We start from the raw sequence: 18,011 nt of genomic DNA, 5'->3' as shown, positions 1-18,011 counted from the left end.
GATGTTCCCCAGCGGAAAACCTTCAATACCGGGGATCCCTGGGTGGCGCAGCGGTTTGGCGCCTGCCTTTGGCCCAGGGCGCGATCCTGGAGACCCGGGTTCGAATCCCACGTCGGGCTCCCGGTGCATGGAGCCTGCTTCTCCCTCTGCCTGTGTCTCTGCCTCTTTCTCTCTCTCTGTGTGTGACTATCATAAATAAATTTAAAAAAAAAAAAAAAAAAAAAAAAAAACCTTCAATACCTACCCACTGCCTAAAACAGTAATTATCTAACCTTCTTAAGCTTCTAAACTCAATATTCAAATGAACTCTTACTCATAAAAAGAATTCCAGCCTGGGCTCTTCTGGTGCAGGGAACGCAGGACTCCTGCGAACTCAATCCCTACTTCCCTGCCTACCTGGCTGATCCCTGAGGATTCCTCAAAGCACAGGCCAGAGAAACCCCCTACCCCCATGGCAAGACCCTACTTTCCCTTCCTGGTTTATTATAAGAACCAATCTTCAAGATGGCCCCCAATGATCCCCCATCCCCTGGTATTGACGCCTTTGTATAATAATAATAAGTCTGTCTAATATCATACCAGGTTTAGTCCGTTAGTCTGTGTGATCAATAATAAAATATGGCAGAATTAATGGTATGCCACTCCCAAGATTAGGTCATAAATACACTGCAACATCCATATCCCTCTCTCACCCTCTCTTCAAAGTACTTGTTCTGAGAAAAGTCAGCTACCAGTCATGAGCTACCCAATACAGAAGCCCATATGTGAAGACCTGAGGTGTCCAATCACTAGTCATGTGATTGAGCTCACAAGTGGATCCTCCAGCCCTACTCAAGCCCTCAGATGGCTGCAGCCCTAGCCAACTCCTTGACTGTAACCTCATAGGAGATCCTGAACCAGAATCTCCCAGGTAAGCTGCTCCCAAATTCCTGACCTCCAGAAACTTTAAGATTGTTGTTTTATGTCAGAAAGCCTTAGAGTAACTTATTACACAGCAATAGATAACTCATACATTCATATTATCACACTAATTCCTTATTTTTCACTTTTCCTTTTACTTGAAAGTGGCCAGACACTATTCGTTCTCCTATCTCTCCCTTATTCTTTTCTCTTTTATCTGCCTGAAATGCCCTTCTCCCCACCTTTCTTCATCTAGCTAACTCATTCTCTCTCTATCTTTTTTAAAGATTTTATTTATTTATTCATGAGAGACACACAGAGAGAGGCAGAGACCTAGGAAGAGGGAGAAGCAGGCTCCCCACAGGGAGCCTGATGCGGGACTCAATCCCAGGATCCTAGGATCACAACCTGAGCCGAAGGCAGAGGCTCAACCATTGAGCAAATGCATAGTATTTGGGAAAACAAACTAATGAGAGGTGCTACTCATTTCACTATCTCTGCACCGTCTTCTTCGTGTAGCAAGAAATGATGCCACATACTTTTCATTTTACTAAGCCACACTGCAGTATCTAATCAACATAATAATATCTATATTAATAAAATTTATATTTTTTGTTTTTATAAGACTTCTTTATTTTATTGAGAGAGAGAAAACAGTGGGGGAGGAGCAGAGGGAGAGAATCTTCAAGCAGACTGCCCACTGAACATAGGGCCCCATCTGGGGTTCATTCCCATAACCCATGAGATCATGACCTGGGCCGAAACCAAAAGTCAGACACTTAACCAACTGAGCCACCCAGGCACCCCAAAACCTGTCAGTTTTAAAGCAGTGTTCACAAGAAAAGAGCTATCACTATATAGTTGGGAGGTATCTGCTTAAGCCCCGCCGATGAGCGAACACAAGCAGAAAGTTAAGGCAAAGCATGATTCTTTGCTCTTTTGCTGGGACCAAGACAAATGAACTGCAAAGGACAGGCAGTTTCTTTAGAAAAAGGAAACAATGGGAAGAGGGAGAAATAAACTGAGGTGAGGAGTAGGTGCTGCATTCAGTTGTGCTGCTTGGTTAACCATACTTTCACTTCAGGCTGAGGAACAAAATGGTACCATTAACTCCAAAAGAAGTTTCCCATAGTTTTCCACAGGTCAAAGAGATGATACCTCAGGTATCAAGAAGAAATGGCTACATTTAGAAGACTGTATCTTTTCTCCCAATACAGACAGGTGCCTTGGAAAAACAAAAGGAAAACACAAACCTAGAAGCTAAGGCTTAGGTCCTAAAAATAAAGTCCTGGGAAGAGAAGAAAAGCAAAAGGATAGTGAGCATGGGGGTGGGGTGCTAAATTATAAAGAGCATACATTCAAAAGAATAGGAGGAACAAAAGAACAATTCAAATGTTAGCTCCCAGATAAAATTTCAGATCTTTCTTTTTAAATGTATTATAATATATAATATTTAATATAAAATAATTAAACCAGATCATATAGTCACAGAACACTGCTTTCTGATAACCATTATAAAACAGGGTGAAAAGCAAATACTTTGCATAGAAAATAAAATTACATATGAGAAATTGTAAGCACATGACAGACTTGACAGATTTCTTTTCAAAAAGATTATAAAAGCATTCTCAACTGTCAACTTGATAATTTAATTATGATGGGGAACTTTTTTTATAAATTAAACTATGACTTAAGCTGAAAGTCAACCTTAGTAAGAAACATATGCACTTTAAATAATTCGTAAATTAAATGGAAAAATGTTTTCTTGATACAACAAAAAATACATCTTATTTTTGAATAATAACAGTGTTTTTCTAAAAGAATATTTCTTTTAAATCATTCTAACAATGATAACCTTTTCTATAGAGAGTCTATTTGTAAGAATGATAGAGATCGGTAAATTGGTAGTTGCTTTTGCTTTTATTTTCTCTGTTTGTAATGAGCTCCTAGGGTACAGAAGATCTGAATATTTACCCTCTGTTCCAATATCTCCCACATCAGAAAACCAAGAGCTCTGGGGTCATTAAAATGGGCAAAACTCCAAGAAAGCCACATAAGATAGACCAGCCTTCATTATGTAGATACTAATACGAAAATGGACATTTCTCAAGACTAATTAGAATTTTTACTTGGAAAACAGTTCAGTGCACATGCCTACTGTATGCATCTTAATATTAATTATGCATTTAAAGATTAAAGTTAATGAAGCTCATCACCCCAATCATTCTTGTCTACATTTTTACTTAGTCACCAGGGGGAGCTAATACTGCTCTGTGGGTAGGTGGAGTTGAAGAATTAGATTTTTTTTAAGAGGGAAAAATTAAAATTGATGTGGCAATAAACATCATTCAAACGAGGTCCACAGTGTCCATAAGACAAATCTATCATGCATGCAAAAAAATTAGGTATATATCATTTTGTTGTTGTTAAACAAAGAATGTGGAAAAGACTAAAAGCCATCAATTAGTAGAATCTTGCTGTGGTTAATAGATGACATATATAAAAACCTAGTCATTTATGAATGTCTTTGGTCCCATTCGGGTCTTACACCAACCAGATTTTGCACATTTGTCCATTTGTTGCACTAGCCCTGTTATTTTCTTGGTTTGAAGCACTACTATGATTCTATAGTCTAGCAACTAATCGTTTGCTCAAAAATATCCCATATAATTACATTAAAATTAGCACTGAAACAAATGTTTCTTTATCCTTTGGCTTCAAATATTTCCTTCTGTTCCAAATATATTTTTTAGCACTTTTAATGTGTGTTCAAAGAGTTCTACCCAATAATCTACTTAAATTCATTCTACAATTCACCCAGGAGACACAATCCCTTTAAACTTTGAGAAGCTCCAGTTGGAACAAAGAGGGGAAAAGGGTTCAGAGTTTGTGGAATAATCACCTCTAATCGATCAATTTCCCCTGAAGGTAAAGCTGAAAGAAAGAAGGAGTGAAGAGTTCCAGTCCAATTCCTTGAAGTTTAAAGGAACTAAGCCCTGAGGCACAGTGTAGAATGATTCCTGCCTTCCCCTCCCAAGGCCTATTAAGAGGTCATAGATCTCTGTGACATTGCTGCCATTCCCCAAAGACAAGATCCCCAGCCATAGACTTATTAGCACAAAGAGAAAGGATGGGGAAACAGTCTACTTTTAATACTCCTTTAGCAACTCACCAACCTTTTATAGGAAGCATCTTGAGTAATGTAAAAAAAAAAAAAAAATTAAGTGCAGTCATGCAAAAATATAAAAATTCAACATCTCAAGTTTTATTGTGTTGAATTTCACGTCTGAGAATGGACTACATGTGGCAGAGCCCTCGTGTGCACAGAACTGTATCCAAATTGCGACGCATTGCCCTGCTTGTAAGACAGACCGAATGGCTGCATAGGGCCTAGGAAATACTTGATCTCTTTTAATTTATCTTCCCCACAAAAGAGGCCCCACTGTTTCCACATCCCAAATACAGCCCTTCATTTATAATTTTTACACTTCTCCACAGGGACAAACTGACAGCTTTAATTACCATCAATGACCATCAAGGACGCAGTGGAAATTCTTGAAGATATTCTCCCATGGATTGTGTTCTTGACATTTTATTTACAATTTTTGGCAAATAAGTCCTGAAACCACAGAATTAGATGATTATATATTCATTATCAATTACGCAACTCGGGCAAAACCATTTATCTAAAACAGTTGTGGTTCTGCGAGACATCCAAAGGTACCAATGTTCTATACACAAATAATGCTAATTTTTTTCTTGGATTATATTCATTTCAAAATGTGAATTTCAAAAACCTCAAATTAATCAAGGAGCAGGTAGTTTGCAAGTATAGTTATAGCTAATACGTGACATCCTCCACCTAGGTTCCACTTGAAAAAAATAGTGAATGCACCCATTTATTTTATATTTCTAGCACTTTCACCCTTCAGGAACTTTTCATTCATAATCAGTAGCTTTCTTATGATGCACAAATTATTAAAGCAGGTTGAAAAAAAAATAAAGCAGGTTGAGAATAAAAACACCAATTCCAAAATGCACATCAAAAATATAGAGAAATATTTCTTAAGTTAACCCCTTCAACATTCCAACTACTTAATTTTAATAAATTAATACATGTAATAACTCATTCACAGTGGGAAAATGTAACTCATCAGTATGGTCCTTTTATAAATCCCAATTACAATGTGCAAAAGCACTCAAAGAGCATCAAGAAAATGGACTAAAAATGATTATTTTACATCCAGGGTTTGATACAGAATTTCACGAACAAATATATCGAGAAGAAAATGGTAGACTGCATAATGATATTGAAAGTTTCATGCAAAAATAACAAAGCTTTCATAGCAGGTAATAGCTTCACTGACCCTTTCTCCAAAACCAGAAAAGGGAGCTCACTTGGCTAACAGCTCAGAAGTTGGAACCAATTAGGGAGGATTGCTTTTTCTCTGTAAAGGTACAGAATTTAGTCATGGCCCTGCCAGACCATGACAATGACACACTCAACCCCACCACCTCATCTAAAACTCAGAGGAGCAGAGATTAGGGAGCTGTTTTTCACGTGATGTAGTACACAGCAGTCAAGAATAGTGGTCTTTCAAATAGAGGGTGCAAATCCTAGGATGGAGAAGACACTCTGAATATTTAGAAACTGATCAGAACAGGCAACATTCAGAAACAATGCAGACCTTCCTGCAAGCAGGAAGATAAATAGTAAATATCTTTTACTATTCCCTTGCTTCTCCAGACCATTACCATGCCTCAAAATAATGCAGCCTACAGAACCCAGTAAAAGAGACCAATGGGTCATGTTATTTAATGTTAACTAATCTAAATCATACAAAATCCTCAAATTTTGAGAAGTGATTTTTAAAGTCTTCTGCGAGGACAACTGCAGGATATTGATAGAGGAGCATAAGTAATCATCAAGAAAATGGCAAATATGGCCCTTCCACTCCTAGGGAAAGCTGTTTGTCAGCCACTGTATAAAAGAGGGAAACCATTCAATCAGACCTGATCCAAGACTGGCAAAACAAACTGATATTATCAGGAAAGTTATTTGAAATATGGGCTCATATCCACCATTGATAATGATGAACCTCATAGGGAAGTGTAATCACATGTGTTCGCTCTTTGGTGGTTCTGTGAGATAGCTTTCTCAGCTCTCACTGCATTAAAATGAATTGTCAAAATAAGGGAATCTGGACCAGGACTTCAAAACAACATAAATTTATTTTAGATAACCTTGTGTATTGGGATGCTAGTGTGGCTCAGTGGTTGAGCATCTGCCTTTGGCCCAGGTTATGATCTTAGGTTGCTAGGATAGAGTCCCGCATCGGACTTCCACATGGAGCTTCTCCCTCTGCCTGTGTCTCTGCCTCTCTCTCTCTGTCTCTCGTGAACAAATAAATAAAATCTTGAAAAAAAATACCTGTGTATTTCATCTTTACCTCAGTTTTCAATTTCTACTTTTATGAATGTTGTACATGCAAATCTATGAAATGTGTTAATAAATATGTATGACAAAAGGTGTTTGCTAAATTTTTTCTTATCAAAAAGTTTGGAAACCACTGCTCAAAAAAATAAGTGCATGGAGAAGGGGCTGGGAATGGAAAGGATGGAGGCCATGAAACTGCATTTTGAGGTTTAAGGGATTTGGAGGAAAAAAAAGTAGACTAAAAACTAAAAACATTGGGGTGCCTGAGTGGGTCAGTCAGTTAAATGTCTGCCTTCGAATCTGGTCATGATCAAGCCCTAGGTCAGGCTCTCTGCTTAGCAGGGAGTCTGCTCCTCCCTCTCTCTCTCTGTGCTCTCTCTCTCTCTCTAATAAATAAATAAAATCTTAAAAAAAAAAAAAACTATTTTAGGTAGGAAACAAGGAATTGATCAAAATAGAGGGAAATAAAAAAAAACAAAACATACATTGCCTTAAGCCTAATTATATAGAAACAGATAACTAATATATAAATGATTAATAACAAAGTATGAATAATGAATTAATATAGAAATTAATACAGAAATATGCAAATAAAAGCTATATGCCTTAAATGTAACTGATACAAACTAAAAAGTTAAAATATCACATTTATTTCATGTAATTTATTTCAACTCATGTTTTAAAAAGGAAAACAAAAAAAGGCTTTAAAAAGTTTCAATATGCTTCCATGAAAAACAGCGCTTCTTTCCATAAAATGCTGTTTCCTTATTCCCTTTGCCAACACAACTAGCTGTTAGAGTACTTGATTTTTGGGTGGAACCAGCCAGTCTTTAATTTACCACAACCATATAACACATGTACAATCACTTTCACTTCTTTCAAAAATTCTTTGAAAAAAAAAAAAACCAAGATGTTGAAAAGTCTTCAGTTCACTAAACCTATTGAAGCTTCCAAGAAGTCTCATAACTTTTAAAATCAAATTAAGTGAACACATCATTTTATCTGATGCATAGCATCTACTCTTTGATTCAGCTCATTTTCCTCAAAAACGTGAGCTTGTACAGTAATAATATTTGTAAAGGAGCCACAAATATGGCTAGAGTTCTAAAAATTTGGTCTACAAATATGTTCCCCCAAAGTGTGACAGCCTTGCTGTCATACATATCTCTACTTACTCATCTTGCCAATAGGATGGTGGGGCCAGAGGGTTAAGAACTAATACAATGCTATTCAGTTTTTTTCTGCATTTACACCCAGGCAATTCGCATTAATGATGTGAAAGAACACTTAACAGACAACTCAAGTTTGCAAATTAGCAAGAGAGAAGAGAAAAATGACTCAGAACAACAAGCATACAGTATTACCAAATGCACTTTACACATTTATCCTGTTAAGTGTAGCTTAGTTTTGATGATTTACAATGCTAGTTCGTACTCAGTTTTGTAAGCATAATAAAGTCTCCGTAATCTCAGCCTTCCCCATAGCACCCTGCTATTAAATCTTTGTTGAGAAGTGTGACGAGACCCCTCTGGCTTCCAGCCCTCCCCACCCCCTGAGGGAATTGGCAAGAAATGATAGGGTTTGTGGATTAGTAAAATGAGAGGTTCTCTGTGCTTTTCCTTCTTTAAATATATATTTTGATAATCTGTCTTCTGCATCAGAGAGTCCCAACAGCATTAGACTGTTGATTTCTCTCCCTTCCCAGCCTCCAGGAAAAAGAGAGCAAGGCTGGGGCAGGACAGGTGGTTTCCATCTACTGCTACAATTGAAAAGTGGGGTTTAATTTTTTTCTTTCCCCTTTCCCCTTATTCCATCAAGCAGGGATGATACGTAACTTACTTACACATGTTGGATTGCATATGAGAAGAAAATTGCACCATGAGACAAAAAAGAAAGAACTCATCTTGATGAGTGCCACCTTGTCCCTACCTATCCTTAGGGGATATTTTGTTTCCTAGATCAAGAGGCTTGTCCAAAATAGTGCCCACATTCCAGAACACCTCTCAGTGATGAATCATGTGTATGATCCCTTAGATCTCTAGGTCCCCAGATGGATCAACTGGCTGTAAATTCAGTCCCCAGGTTACTGACACTTACTCATGAACTGACCTGGGGCATACTTAATCCACCTGACGATTTTCTAATCTGGGTCGAGAATTGGTTGTCTTGCTCTGTATTTGAACTTCATCTTCTAAGGCTCAGTCTAGCCTGGGGTCACTTGGCAAGGCTACAGCAGGATTTCAAGACTTTTAATACCGAGTGAATCAGTTTTCATCAAGGCAGACTCCCCAAGGGATGTGTCTCACCCTTGAGGATGAAAGTCACCAAAGGAACAAATCTCAAATTACCAAGAAACCCTCAGTTACAGGATGGAAAGAATCTGAAAGCAGGGTATCTACCAGTTCTCTGACAATTGAACTACCCTGGGTAACTCCCACGGGTGTCAAACCACAGAATATCTCAGTTTTCTGTTGTTTTACAAATCAACAAGTTTTCAGATTTCTTTCTCTCCTGATTCTACTCTACAGTTAACCCTTCAGAAGGTTATTCAGAATTCTCTCTTTCTTCATGTAAATTGTTTACCAAAAAGTATTCAGGCTATGGTGTAGCTGGGGAGGCTCACACATGTAAGAAAAGACTTCGAAATTAATAGAAGAGTAGCAACAAGGAGCAAGGAAAAAATGGAAGCAGAAAAGGACTGCAAACCAAAGAGAAAGGAAGCAGAGGACTATGGACAACAACAACAACAAAAAAATGGGGGATCCATGGGTGGCTCAGCAGTTTGGTGCCTGCCTTCAGCCCAGGGCATGATCTTGGAGTCCCGGGATCGAGTCCCATGTCGGGCTTCCTGCATGGATCCTGCTCCTCCTCTGCCTGTGTCTCTGCCTCTCTCTCTCTCTCTCTCTCTCATGAATAAATAAATAAAATCTTTAAAAAAAAAAAAAGAAGAAGAGTTTTTAAGAAAGGACAGGAATCAGAGGAATTGAGCAAGTATGCAAATGGGACTGGAGGAAGTTAAAAGACAAAGAGAGTGAAAAAGAACAATGAGAGAAAGAATAAATTAAGAGGGGAAAATAAAACTAGAAATACCTTCTTGCTAAACTAACACTTTGTCCATCAGGGAAAAAAATAGAAGAAGAAGAAAAAGATGTAGCAGCAGCACCAGGAAAAGAGTTAACTCAAGCAGCAGGAAACAAGAATTGGAAGAGTCGAGCCTCCCAACCTACATTAAAATGATTTAATCAAAGAAGAAGGTAAAAGCATCATATTACTTTTTTTAATTAAAATACTTCCAAGGATCTTTAATCTTTTTCAGATTAGTCTGAAGGGTACCCTTAGCCAATTCAAGTTTCAACTTCCACACCTTCAACAAATGTGAATGATTGCTGACTTCGTTTCTCCCCCTTCTCTCTCTCTGATCCTCCACTTTTGCTTTTCCCCCATCAATCCTCCACCCTCCCAGAGAAATCATCCTGAAACAACAACAAACAGGACCAAGACTTACCAGATTTACCTTTCCTGAAATGTGTTTCATTGTCAAAAGTAAGCCTCCCCTTTCCTACCTTTGATTAGAATGGTGTGGTGTGTGAGCACAGGCTAGATTCCCTACTTTTAGAAAGCTTAAGATCAAAATAAACCAAATATTTTATTAGGGTGAGGGTTTTTGCATTTTTGAAGAAAAACAATATGCAGCCCATAAATAGCTTCACCGCACCATGTGCTAAGAATCCAGCATTTCCTGCACTGATAGTAAAGTTGTATAATATATAAAAGAATATATAGTGTATAATATAAAAAGTTATAAAGGAATAGTATCTTTTGCTTCTGCTCTCTTCATAAAGCTGAACATAAGGATGACTATGTGGCAGAAACTCAATAAAAAGAGAACACTAAAGAGAATTCAAGGTTTGTTTAACAGCCCACTCTCACCTAAGGTAAGATTTCTTGCTGGCATAGCATACACTAGCCATGTCAGTCAAGTCACTATGTCTTTACTCTAACCATAGTGTTGATTCTACATGCATAAAGCTTCTTTTAAATCACCAGGCATTCCACTGAAAACAGAATCATACTAATTGTCTGCATTTAATGGGACTTTCCAAAAATTATGCATTCTAAGGGATAAAAAAATGCATTCAATGAAGTCAATTAAGTGTATATGAGCTAGAAAATGCAAATAAATCCACAAAGAATACAAATACACACCCAACAGAATGCTAAAATTAAAAAGACTGACAACTCAAATGTGAGCAAAGAGTCACAACTGGAACTCTCAGACATTGCTGGTAGGAGTGTAAAATGGTGCAACCACTTTGAGAAAAGGCTCACAAGTTCTTCATACATTTAAACATATCCCACTGCCCTTCTCCCATGACTCAGCAATTCTATCCCTACTTATCAGATCAAGAAAAATAAATATATGTCTACAGAAAGACCAACAGAGGAAGGTTCACAACTTTATTCACGAAAACCAAAAACTAAAAATAACCAAAATGTCTACCAATGGAAGAATGGAAATAAATTATGATATATTCATATTACAGGATACTACTTAGCAATAAAAAAACACATTATTCATATACAACATGGATGAATCTCACAGACATTATACTGAACAAAAGAAGCTGGACTCAAAAAAACAGTACATATTGTGTGATTCCACTTATAAGAAGTTCTAAAAAAAATGTGTGGTTAAACAACTTTACAAGCTAGTTACTTCTGAGGAGCATTATTGATCAGAAAGGGGTATGAGAGAAATTTCTAGGATGCAGGAAATCATCTTAAGAGGGATGTGGGTATATGTGTTTTGTGAAAATTCATCAAATTGTACACTTTTGATTTATAAATTTCACTGTATGGAGATATTACATTAAAATCATAGCATTAATAATTGTAAACAACTATGAAACTCTAGTTAGTTGGTCTGCTTACATGATATGAATAAGGAACCTTGAAATTGCTTAATGTGTATTCTAGACTCAAGCAAATAAGTAAACATATTGAGAGACGAAGCTAGGTTTCTCATTATTCAAGAATGTAGTAACAAATATGAAGAGGAAAAAGACTGGGATGAACTTGAAGTGTTGGACTGCATTAGAAGCATCAATATGAACAACATGGTTCTTCTGCATATATTATATTAAATTTACAAATACACTTACTACTTCTATCTGCTAGAGGCTCTATAATCAATGATATACCCACAGCAACGAGAACACTTAGCGCCCATATCTTGTTTTTTTCTAAATACCTTTCTTCTTAAAGGAATGAAGAGGGCTCCATGGCAAAAAGGCTGATTATGAGACTCAAACAAGAATATGTTGAGCCTGGGGCATTTGTCTGAAGCTGAAACTAAGGTAAGTCCTCAAATAATGATAAAGACGCATGGAACTAACACAAGATCCCATTTGAAGGATTCCCATTGGCTAAATCTCGGGCAATTCGAGCACCAAAACAATAACAGTAATGAATTATGACCACTGAATAAAATAAAATCCAGAAGCCTATAGTGATATGAATAAACGAATGAGTGAATGAATAAGAAAGGAAATTGTGGTAGAAGACTAATAACTACAAAAATTATATAGTTAAAATGGATGTGAGAACGAGGATATTTATATGGTGATAAATATATGGAGAATGAGAACGAGGATATTTATTTATATGGTGTCAAAGCATCTTCCCACAAATTATTTATTACTTACAAAGGGAAAATAGTAACTTTACACTGGAGAAAGTTGGTGGATACTACCCTAAAGAAGCATTTAGTATCAACATCATCAACATTAGAACAAATCAGCATCACATACTTCCAGACCTAACGCACTGAGAAGAGGACAACATCATTTTGCTGGTGTTCCTGCCACAGAATGATGTAACTTGAATTTAATCACAAGGAAACAAACGCAAATACAGACAGGCATTCTTAAAGTAGGTGACAGATATTCTTCAAAAATGTTATGGTCAAGAAAACCAGAGAAAGACTGTGAGGTCATGCCAGGTGAAAGGAAACATAAGAGACATGACAAATAAATGTTATGCGTGATCCTGAATTCTACACAAGAAAAAAAGCTATAAAGGACATTATTGAAACAACTATTCAACTATGAATATTGATCATGGATTATAATAGTGTTCTATAGCATTAAGATGTTAACTTTCCTGATTTCAAGAATTATGCTGTGGTCATGTCAGAAAATATTTGTTCTTACGAAATACATAAGATATATTTAGAAGGGCATGAGTCACCAATCTTCTCTCAAATGATTAAGAAAAAAACTAGTGAAAGGAAAAGATAATGATAAAGTAAATGGGGTGAAATGTAAATAATCGTTGAGTCAGTGAATCAGGGAAACAGTGCATGGACTTTCTATTATGTATTGTTTTAGTAATTTTTCATAAGTTTGGAACTGTAATAAAATAAGTTACCAAAAATCCTAAAAACAACAAAAAATATATCTATGACCAATATCTATATATACAACATCAATGCTCAAACTTAGGATCCAACCAAGAGTAATGGATTTTCTGAAAGAAGGAAGATTCTCTGGCCTAACTTAGTTACCATAGCCCTTTCCTGAAGCCACAGTACACTTTTTTAGTATATGTGCTGCCGAAGTGAGCATACCACAGTACACTTTAATAAAGAAGCCTATTTAACTGGATTTAATCCAAAATCTCCACAAAAATCTGTTCAGAAAACCTGACTAGGGACACCTGTGTGGCTCAGTGGTTGAGCATCTGCCTTTGGCTCAGGTCATGATCCCAAGGTCCTGAGATCAAATCTCACATGGGTCTTCCTGCAGGGGGTCTGCTTCTCCCTCTGCCTATGTCTCTGCCTTTCTCTGTGTCTCTCTCATGAATAAATAAATAAAATCTTTAAAAAAAGAAAGAAAATCTGACTGAAATGGAACACCTTTTAAAATCTTAAAAAAATATCAATATAAAAAATATATATCAATATTGTATGGAAAACGGAGAATCATTTGTTTTCTAAATACATTTCCTATACATGGGTAACTGAAGAAGGATTTGTGCTGGGAAACTAAGAGAGAGATAGAGACAGAAGAGTTATAAGCACAGACACACGCAGCCAGAGAATGTCAGCTTCAAATAGCAAGGGAAAAAATAACATGAATCTAAAAAATATATATCTACCTAAAATGTCCCACTCAGGCTGACATTGTCCATTCTTGTAGGATATATTTCTAAAGAGGGTAGAAATTTGGCAAACTGAGTTTTAGTTTTCTTAAACCATTAAATTGAACACGTTGTCATGCTTCTTGTTATTTTAAATTTGATCCATCCCATGAACTGCATAGCAGAATAGTGTCCATTTCTTAGTGGGAATCCACTATAGAACAGGCACTATACAAGGCTCAGAGAATACAATAACATATAAGACACAGTTCCTGCCACCCATGAGCTTGCAGTCTAAAGAGGGACAGAGGGGAAGTGAACACATGTAGTGGAAACTATGAGCTATAACAGGCCGAGGACTTTATGGGAACACAAAAAGGCACCAAACTCAGGCAGGGGCATCAAGGCAAGTTCCCTTGAGGAAGTGATATTTACATCAAAATAAGTTAACACATACTACCTTTCTTTGAAAAAATATTCAAAAGATTCTTTTTTTTTTAACTTTCTTTTAGCCATCATGTTAGATTCTAGACCCACATCTCATCACTATATTGGAAAAAAAGAAAGGAAGAGAAGAGAAAAATTTACCCAATAGCTATTAAAATCTAGGTACAATTCATTATGTAGGGACTATGACACTGAGTTTGCCACAAACTGCCATCGTAGAATTCTTTCTAAAGCATTTCCAGACTTACCTATGTGTTCAAGTAAGGAAGTAAAACAATTGGAAAAGAGTGGGGGCGGGGGAGGGGGAGCACAAACTGAAAAAATCAGAAATAGAACAGTATGCGAAGATGAGGAGTGATAAGTATTGTTTACCTGTCAACTGACATTGATTAATCTTGTGTTCGGTGATATCGCTCAGTGACTCGAACACCTGGAGGCAGCTGTCACAGCTGTGCACAGCTTCGTCTTCCAGCTCCTCGCCGTCTTCCGGCCTCTTCTTACAGTCTATTGCCTCTCCATCTTCAGTCTTGTCTTCAAGTTTACAGTTGGGGTCTGAAAGAAAATCAAGACTGTGAGTATGCGGTTGAAAGACAGGTTCTTTTAAAGTAACATTTAATCTTCTTGCTACCAAAAACAGAAGCACCATTGTCCCAGAAGCTGCAAAAGGAGGGCTTAGGGGCAGATTTTATTCCAGAGGAAGCAAAAGTGAGTCTTCCCTAAAACGTATCATATCAGGATGACTGAAGTTTTTCTTTCCCTCCACCACGGGGGCCTCTTCTCATTGCTTCCTTCAAATAATTCATCCGTCCACCCTGGCCATTTCTCATAGCTTTAGGGGGGAGAGGGGGTTGCTTAAAAGGTAGAGATAAATCACTTCTAAAATTAAAGTCTCCATTGTAAATGAAAAAAAACCACTGTGCTTAAGAATGAATTCCCTTTCTGCTAAATATATTGTTTCACGGGAAATTACTCAAATTAGCTAAAAGTCTAGAATAAGCTAAGCTAATTACCATAGGCACGAAATTGACCTTTACTTACAAACTGATCAAAACATACAGTTACCCCATTATTTGTTAGACAGTGATAGCAAAATAAGCTCTACCACGCAGCAACACATTCTTACAAACACAGATTCAAGTGTAAATATATTGGCATGTCTCTTGTTTTTAGACAAGTAATCATCAAAAAAAGCAAAATATATGAAGGGTAATTATAAATTATAATCAAGTCAACAACTTAAATGGACATTACCAATGTCAGAAAGTTAAGTGGTGGGAAAAGTAAAAATAGCTCTATTCTACCCCTAAGGATGATACATAAATAACGAGGGGAATAAGAATGTAAAACACTGGTAATATTTTTACTCAGATCTCTATAAATACTTCAAATACTTTTTGATTTGATGGGCTGTCCTTTGATTCATTTTAGAGAAGTACCCCCAAACATCCTGGTGCCACCCCTCCTCTTGACAGGAAAGCAAGCGTAGGGAAGGAAGGGAAAGAGAGGATATGCCTCTTTAGGGGAAATTGGGTAATATAATCTATGACATAATTTATGGGACATTAATTCCTAATGGCGAAAGTCCTCCGAAGTCAGAAATAAATTATATCTCAAAATATAGTCAATAAAATGGTTATAAAAGAGTTGTATCAAGATACCTAAGAAATATGTAATGCATTATCTGTAGTCAATTTTTTATTATGTCAGGATACAAATTTGAAATGTTAAATCAAGAATTCAGAGAATTCAAATTAGCCCAGATTTCTTAGAAAAGTCAGTAAGTGACACCACACCACCATCCTGCTGTCTGCAAGTGCTCTCTGCTGCCCTGAATGTAACACGCATTTATGAACTCTACTTCTTACAAGTCACTATGGTCCTTTTTTTTTTGCTGGCAGTTATTCTAAAGCCATTCTTCGCATCTGTAATAAACTTAACTCTATCACCACCCCTCAAATGATTCACATATGCCAAAATCAACTTACATTTCAACATATATAAAAATCTCTTGGGCTCCTGAAAAAAGCAGAGTTCTCATCTCAAAGAACAAGTATTTTGTTTGTTTGTGTATTTGTTTTTAAAGAACCTAGTGTTTAAGTGAATTGGTAATTTGGGTTGATTTGCCATCTGGAAAATTATTATCTCAATGCTCTACACAGTGCCCATTTCAATAGACTGGGGTTTTGACTGCTCATTCCTGGGGGAGTAATCACAGGATCTTTTTTGTGTGTCTTATACTTTGCTCAGCACAGCACCGTGTCCAGGTGAGTGCTTAGTAAATATTATTTAGTGATGATAAAAAGGGAGAGGGGTGAGGAGAAAAAAAAAAAAGTACATAAAACCTTTAACTGGTATTTTTCCTATAAACAGGAACATATCGAGTACCACCAAATTAAAAAGTACCTACATGCCTACATTTCCCAAAATCGACAGGATGACCCATCACCTTGGACTTTGGTGATTTCAAATATTTCATCTAAAGCTACAGACAACAACAAATAGGTGGTGGTTCAACTATCACCAACAAACGAAATCTAAGTGGTAAAATACTGCCAAATTAGAGAGAGAGTCAGGAAAATAAATAACTGTCCCAATTATGCCAAACTGGCCCTCACACCACTAAACACTTGTTGGCAGGCAGTATGCACAGACTAAATATTCTCTATTGTTTAGCATGAGATTCCAGTTTCTCATAAAACTGATAGCACTGAGGGAACTGTGGGTGCTAGGTCTGAATTTTAATATGATTATTTAAATGCTATGCATCAAGTTTGCACAACTGTTTGTTTTTAAATAAGAAGATACTCTGAATACTTTAAGTAGTACGCAGAGAAAATGATTAAAAACTCACCTTCCTTATTATTCAAGAATATGGACACTTTACATGAATCCAATATTCAAAATATCAAACAAATAGGAATGCATGCATGATGCTTGAGCTCTTAAAAGCTAGAGCATGGCTCCAGTTCGTGCTCCTGACACTGTGGCTAGTTATTAAAATAAGGGTCATTTTAAGACTAATAAAAAATGTTTTTGCTTCCACTTCTGCATTTACAGATAGAACCCTTTAGGGACCGAAGTCAGTCAAGCTTATTCACTTCTGCTGCAACTTTAGGATGCATGCTCCAGCCAACTGGCGAATTCGTTTTTAGGTCACCACTTAAGAGGGACCCTCTGGGGGGGTGGGTGCTATTATAGCCTATGATGCCTTGGCATAACGAGTGCTAGAATCTCAGTCTCTCTCTCTCTCTCTCTTTCTGTGAGTAGATTTTTTTCCAACCTCCACTTTCATGAAGAATTATTTCTTGCCCATTCAAAAGATGTTTATTTGTGTTAGGGGGCTCCATTCCTAAAATTAGTTGATGTAAGGAAGATTCTGGAAAGCTTACATTGTCAACCATTTCTTTCCCACAGGTGGCTACACTTCAATAATTGCACATGGCCTTAGTTATGTAGTTTTTATAAAGTCCTTTGAGATCCAATCATAAAAAATAATTGTATTACTCTGCGAGCCATTCAAATCTCTGACTTCGACCTAAGGGGTTATAAATACAAGGTCCATGCCTGTAAGTACTGCCCCTGCTCCCAACACCACCTCAAGGAGGACAATTGTTCTTTCAACTCAATTGTTGTGCTCCAAACTCCCCCAAAGGGCAGTAATTTTAAATATCCACAAACCCCCTGCACTACAACTGCAAACCCCATTAGAACTACAGACACCGTTCCCTGTCCTTTGACCTAAAGGAAGCCACTCGGACATGTGACCTCCATCCCTAATGATCTCACCTGCACCACCTACTCTCTGGCTCATCCTTTCAAAAGGCTGCTATGAAACCCTAGAGTTAGTGTTCTAACCTGGTTAAAAGACTTAATTTTGGAACAAAGACACAATTATTATCACAAAAAAATAAATGGCAGCTCTCTGTTTCCAATTTTGTTAACTTTACTTATAAATGGAAATTTAAAAGAAGTATGTTTTTCCCCTTATTACGTTCTCTGGCAGGTGGTGCTTTCCTTCTCATCCTCCCCTTCATAAGGGTTGTTATTGCTATAACTTGGGTTTAATAAAATTTCAACTTTGGGGAAA

The 18,011-nt window shown here is 37.0% G+C and overlaps 1 protein-coding gene across 5 annotated transcripts in view; it reads right to left on the bottom strand.

The window, feature by feature from the left end:
- ZNF521 (zinc finger protein 521) overlaps window positions 1-18,011 on the bottom strand; it is a 275,173-nt gene that overhangs the window by 231,943 nt on the left and 25,219 nt on the right. For 4 of the 5 annotated variants that reach the window (XM_055324574.1, XM_055324571.1, XM_055324570.1 and 1 more), the window contains one exon: window positions 14,297-14,476. Coding sequence is in view for 4 of the 5 variants with exons in the window: in XM_055324571.1 (XP_055180546.1) it covers window positions 14,297-14,476 (180 nt within the window). In the remaining variant the exon portion in view is untranslated. The remainder of the gene's footprint in view (window positions 1-14,296; window positions 14,477-18,011) is intronic. The other variant, XM_055324573.1, reaches the window with a different exon arrangement.

The sequence above is a fragment of the Nyctereutes procyonoides genome, unplaced genomic scaffold (genome assembly GCF_905146905.1).
Source record: "Nyctereutes procyonoides isolate TBG_1078 unplaced genomic scaffold, NYPRO_anot_genome, whole genome shotgun sequence".
Classification (NCBI taxonomy): Eukaryota; Metazoa; Chordata; class Mammalia; order Carnivora; family Canidae; genus Nyctereutes; species Nyctereutes procyonoides.
This window is presented reverse-complemented; position numbering and strand designations above follow the sequence as displayed.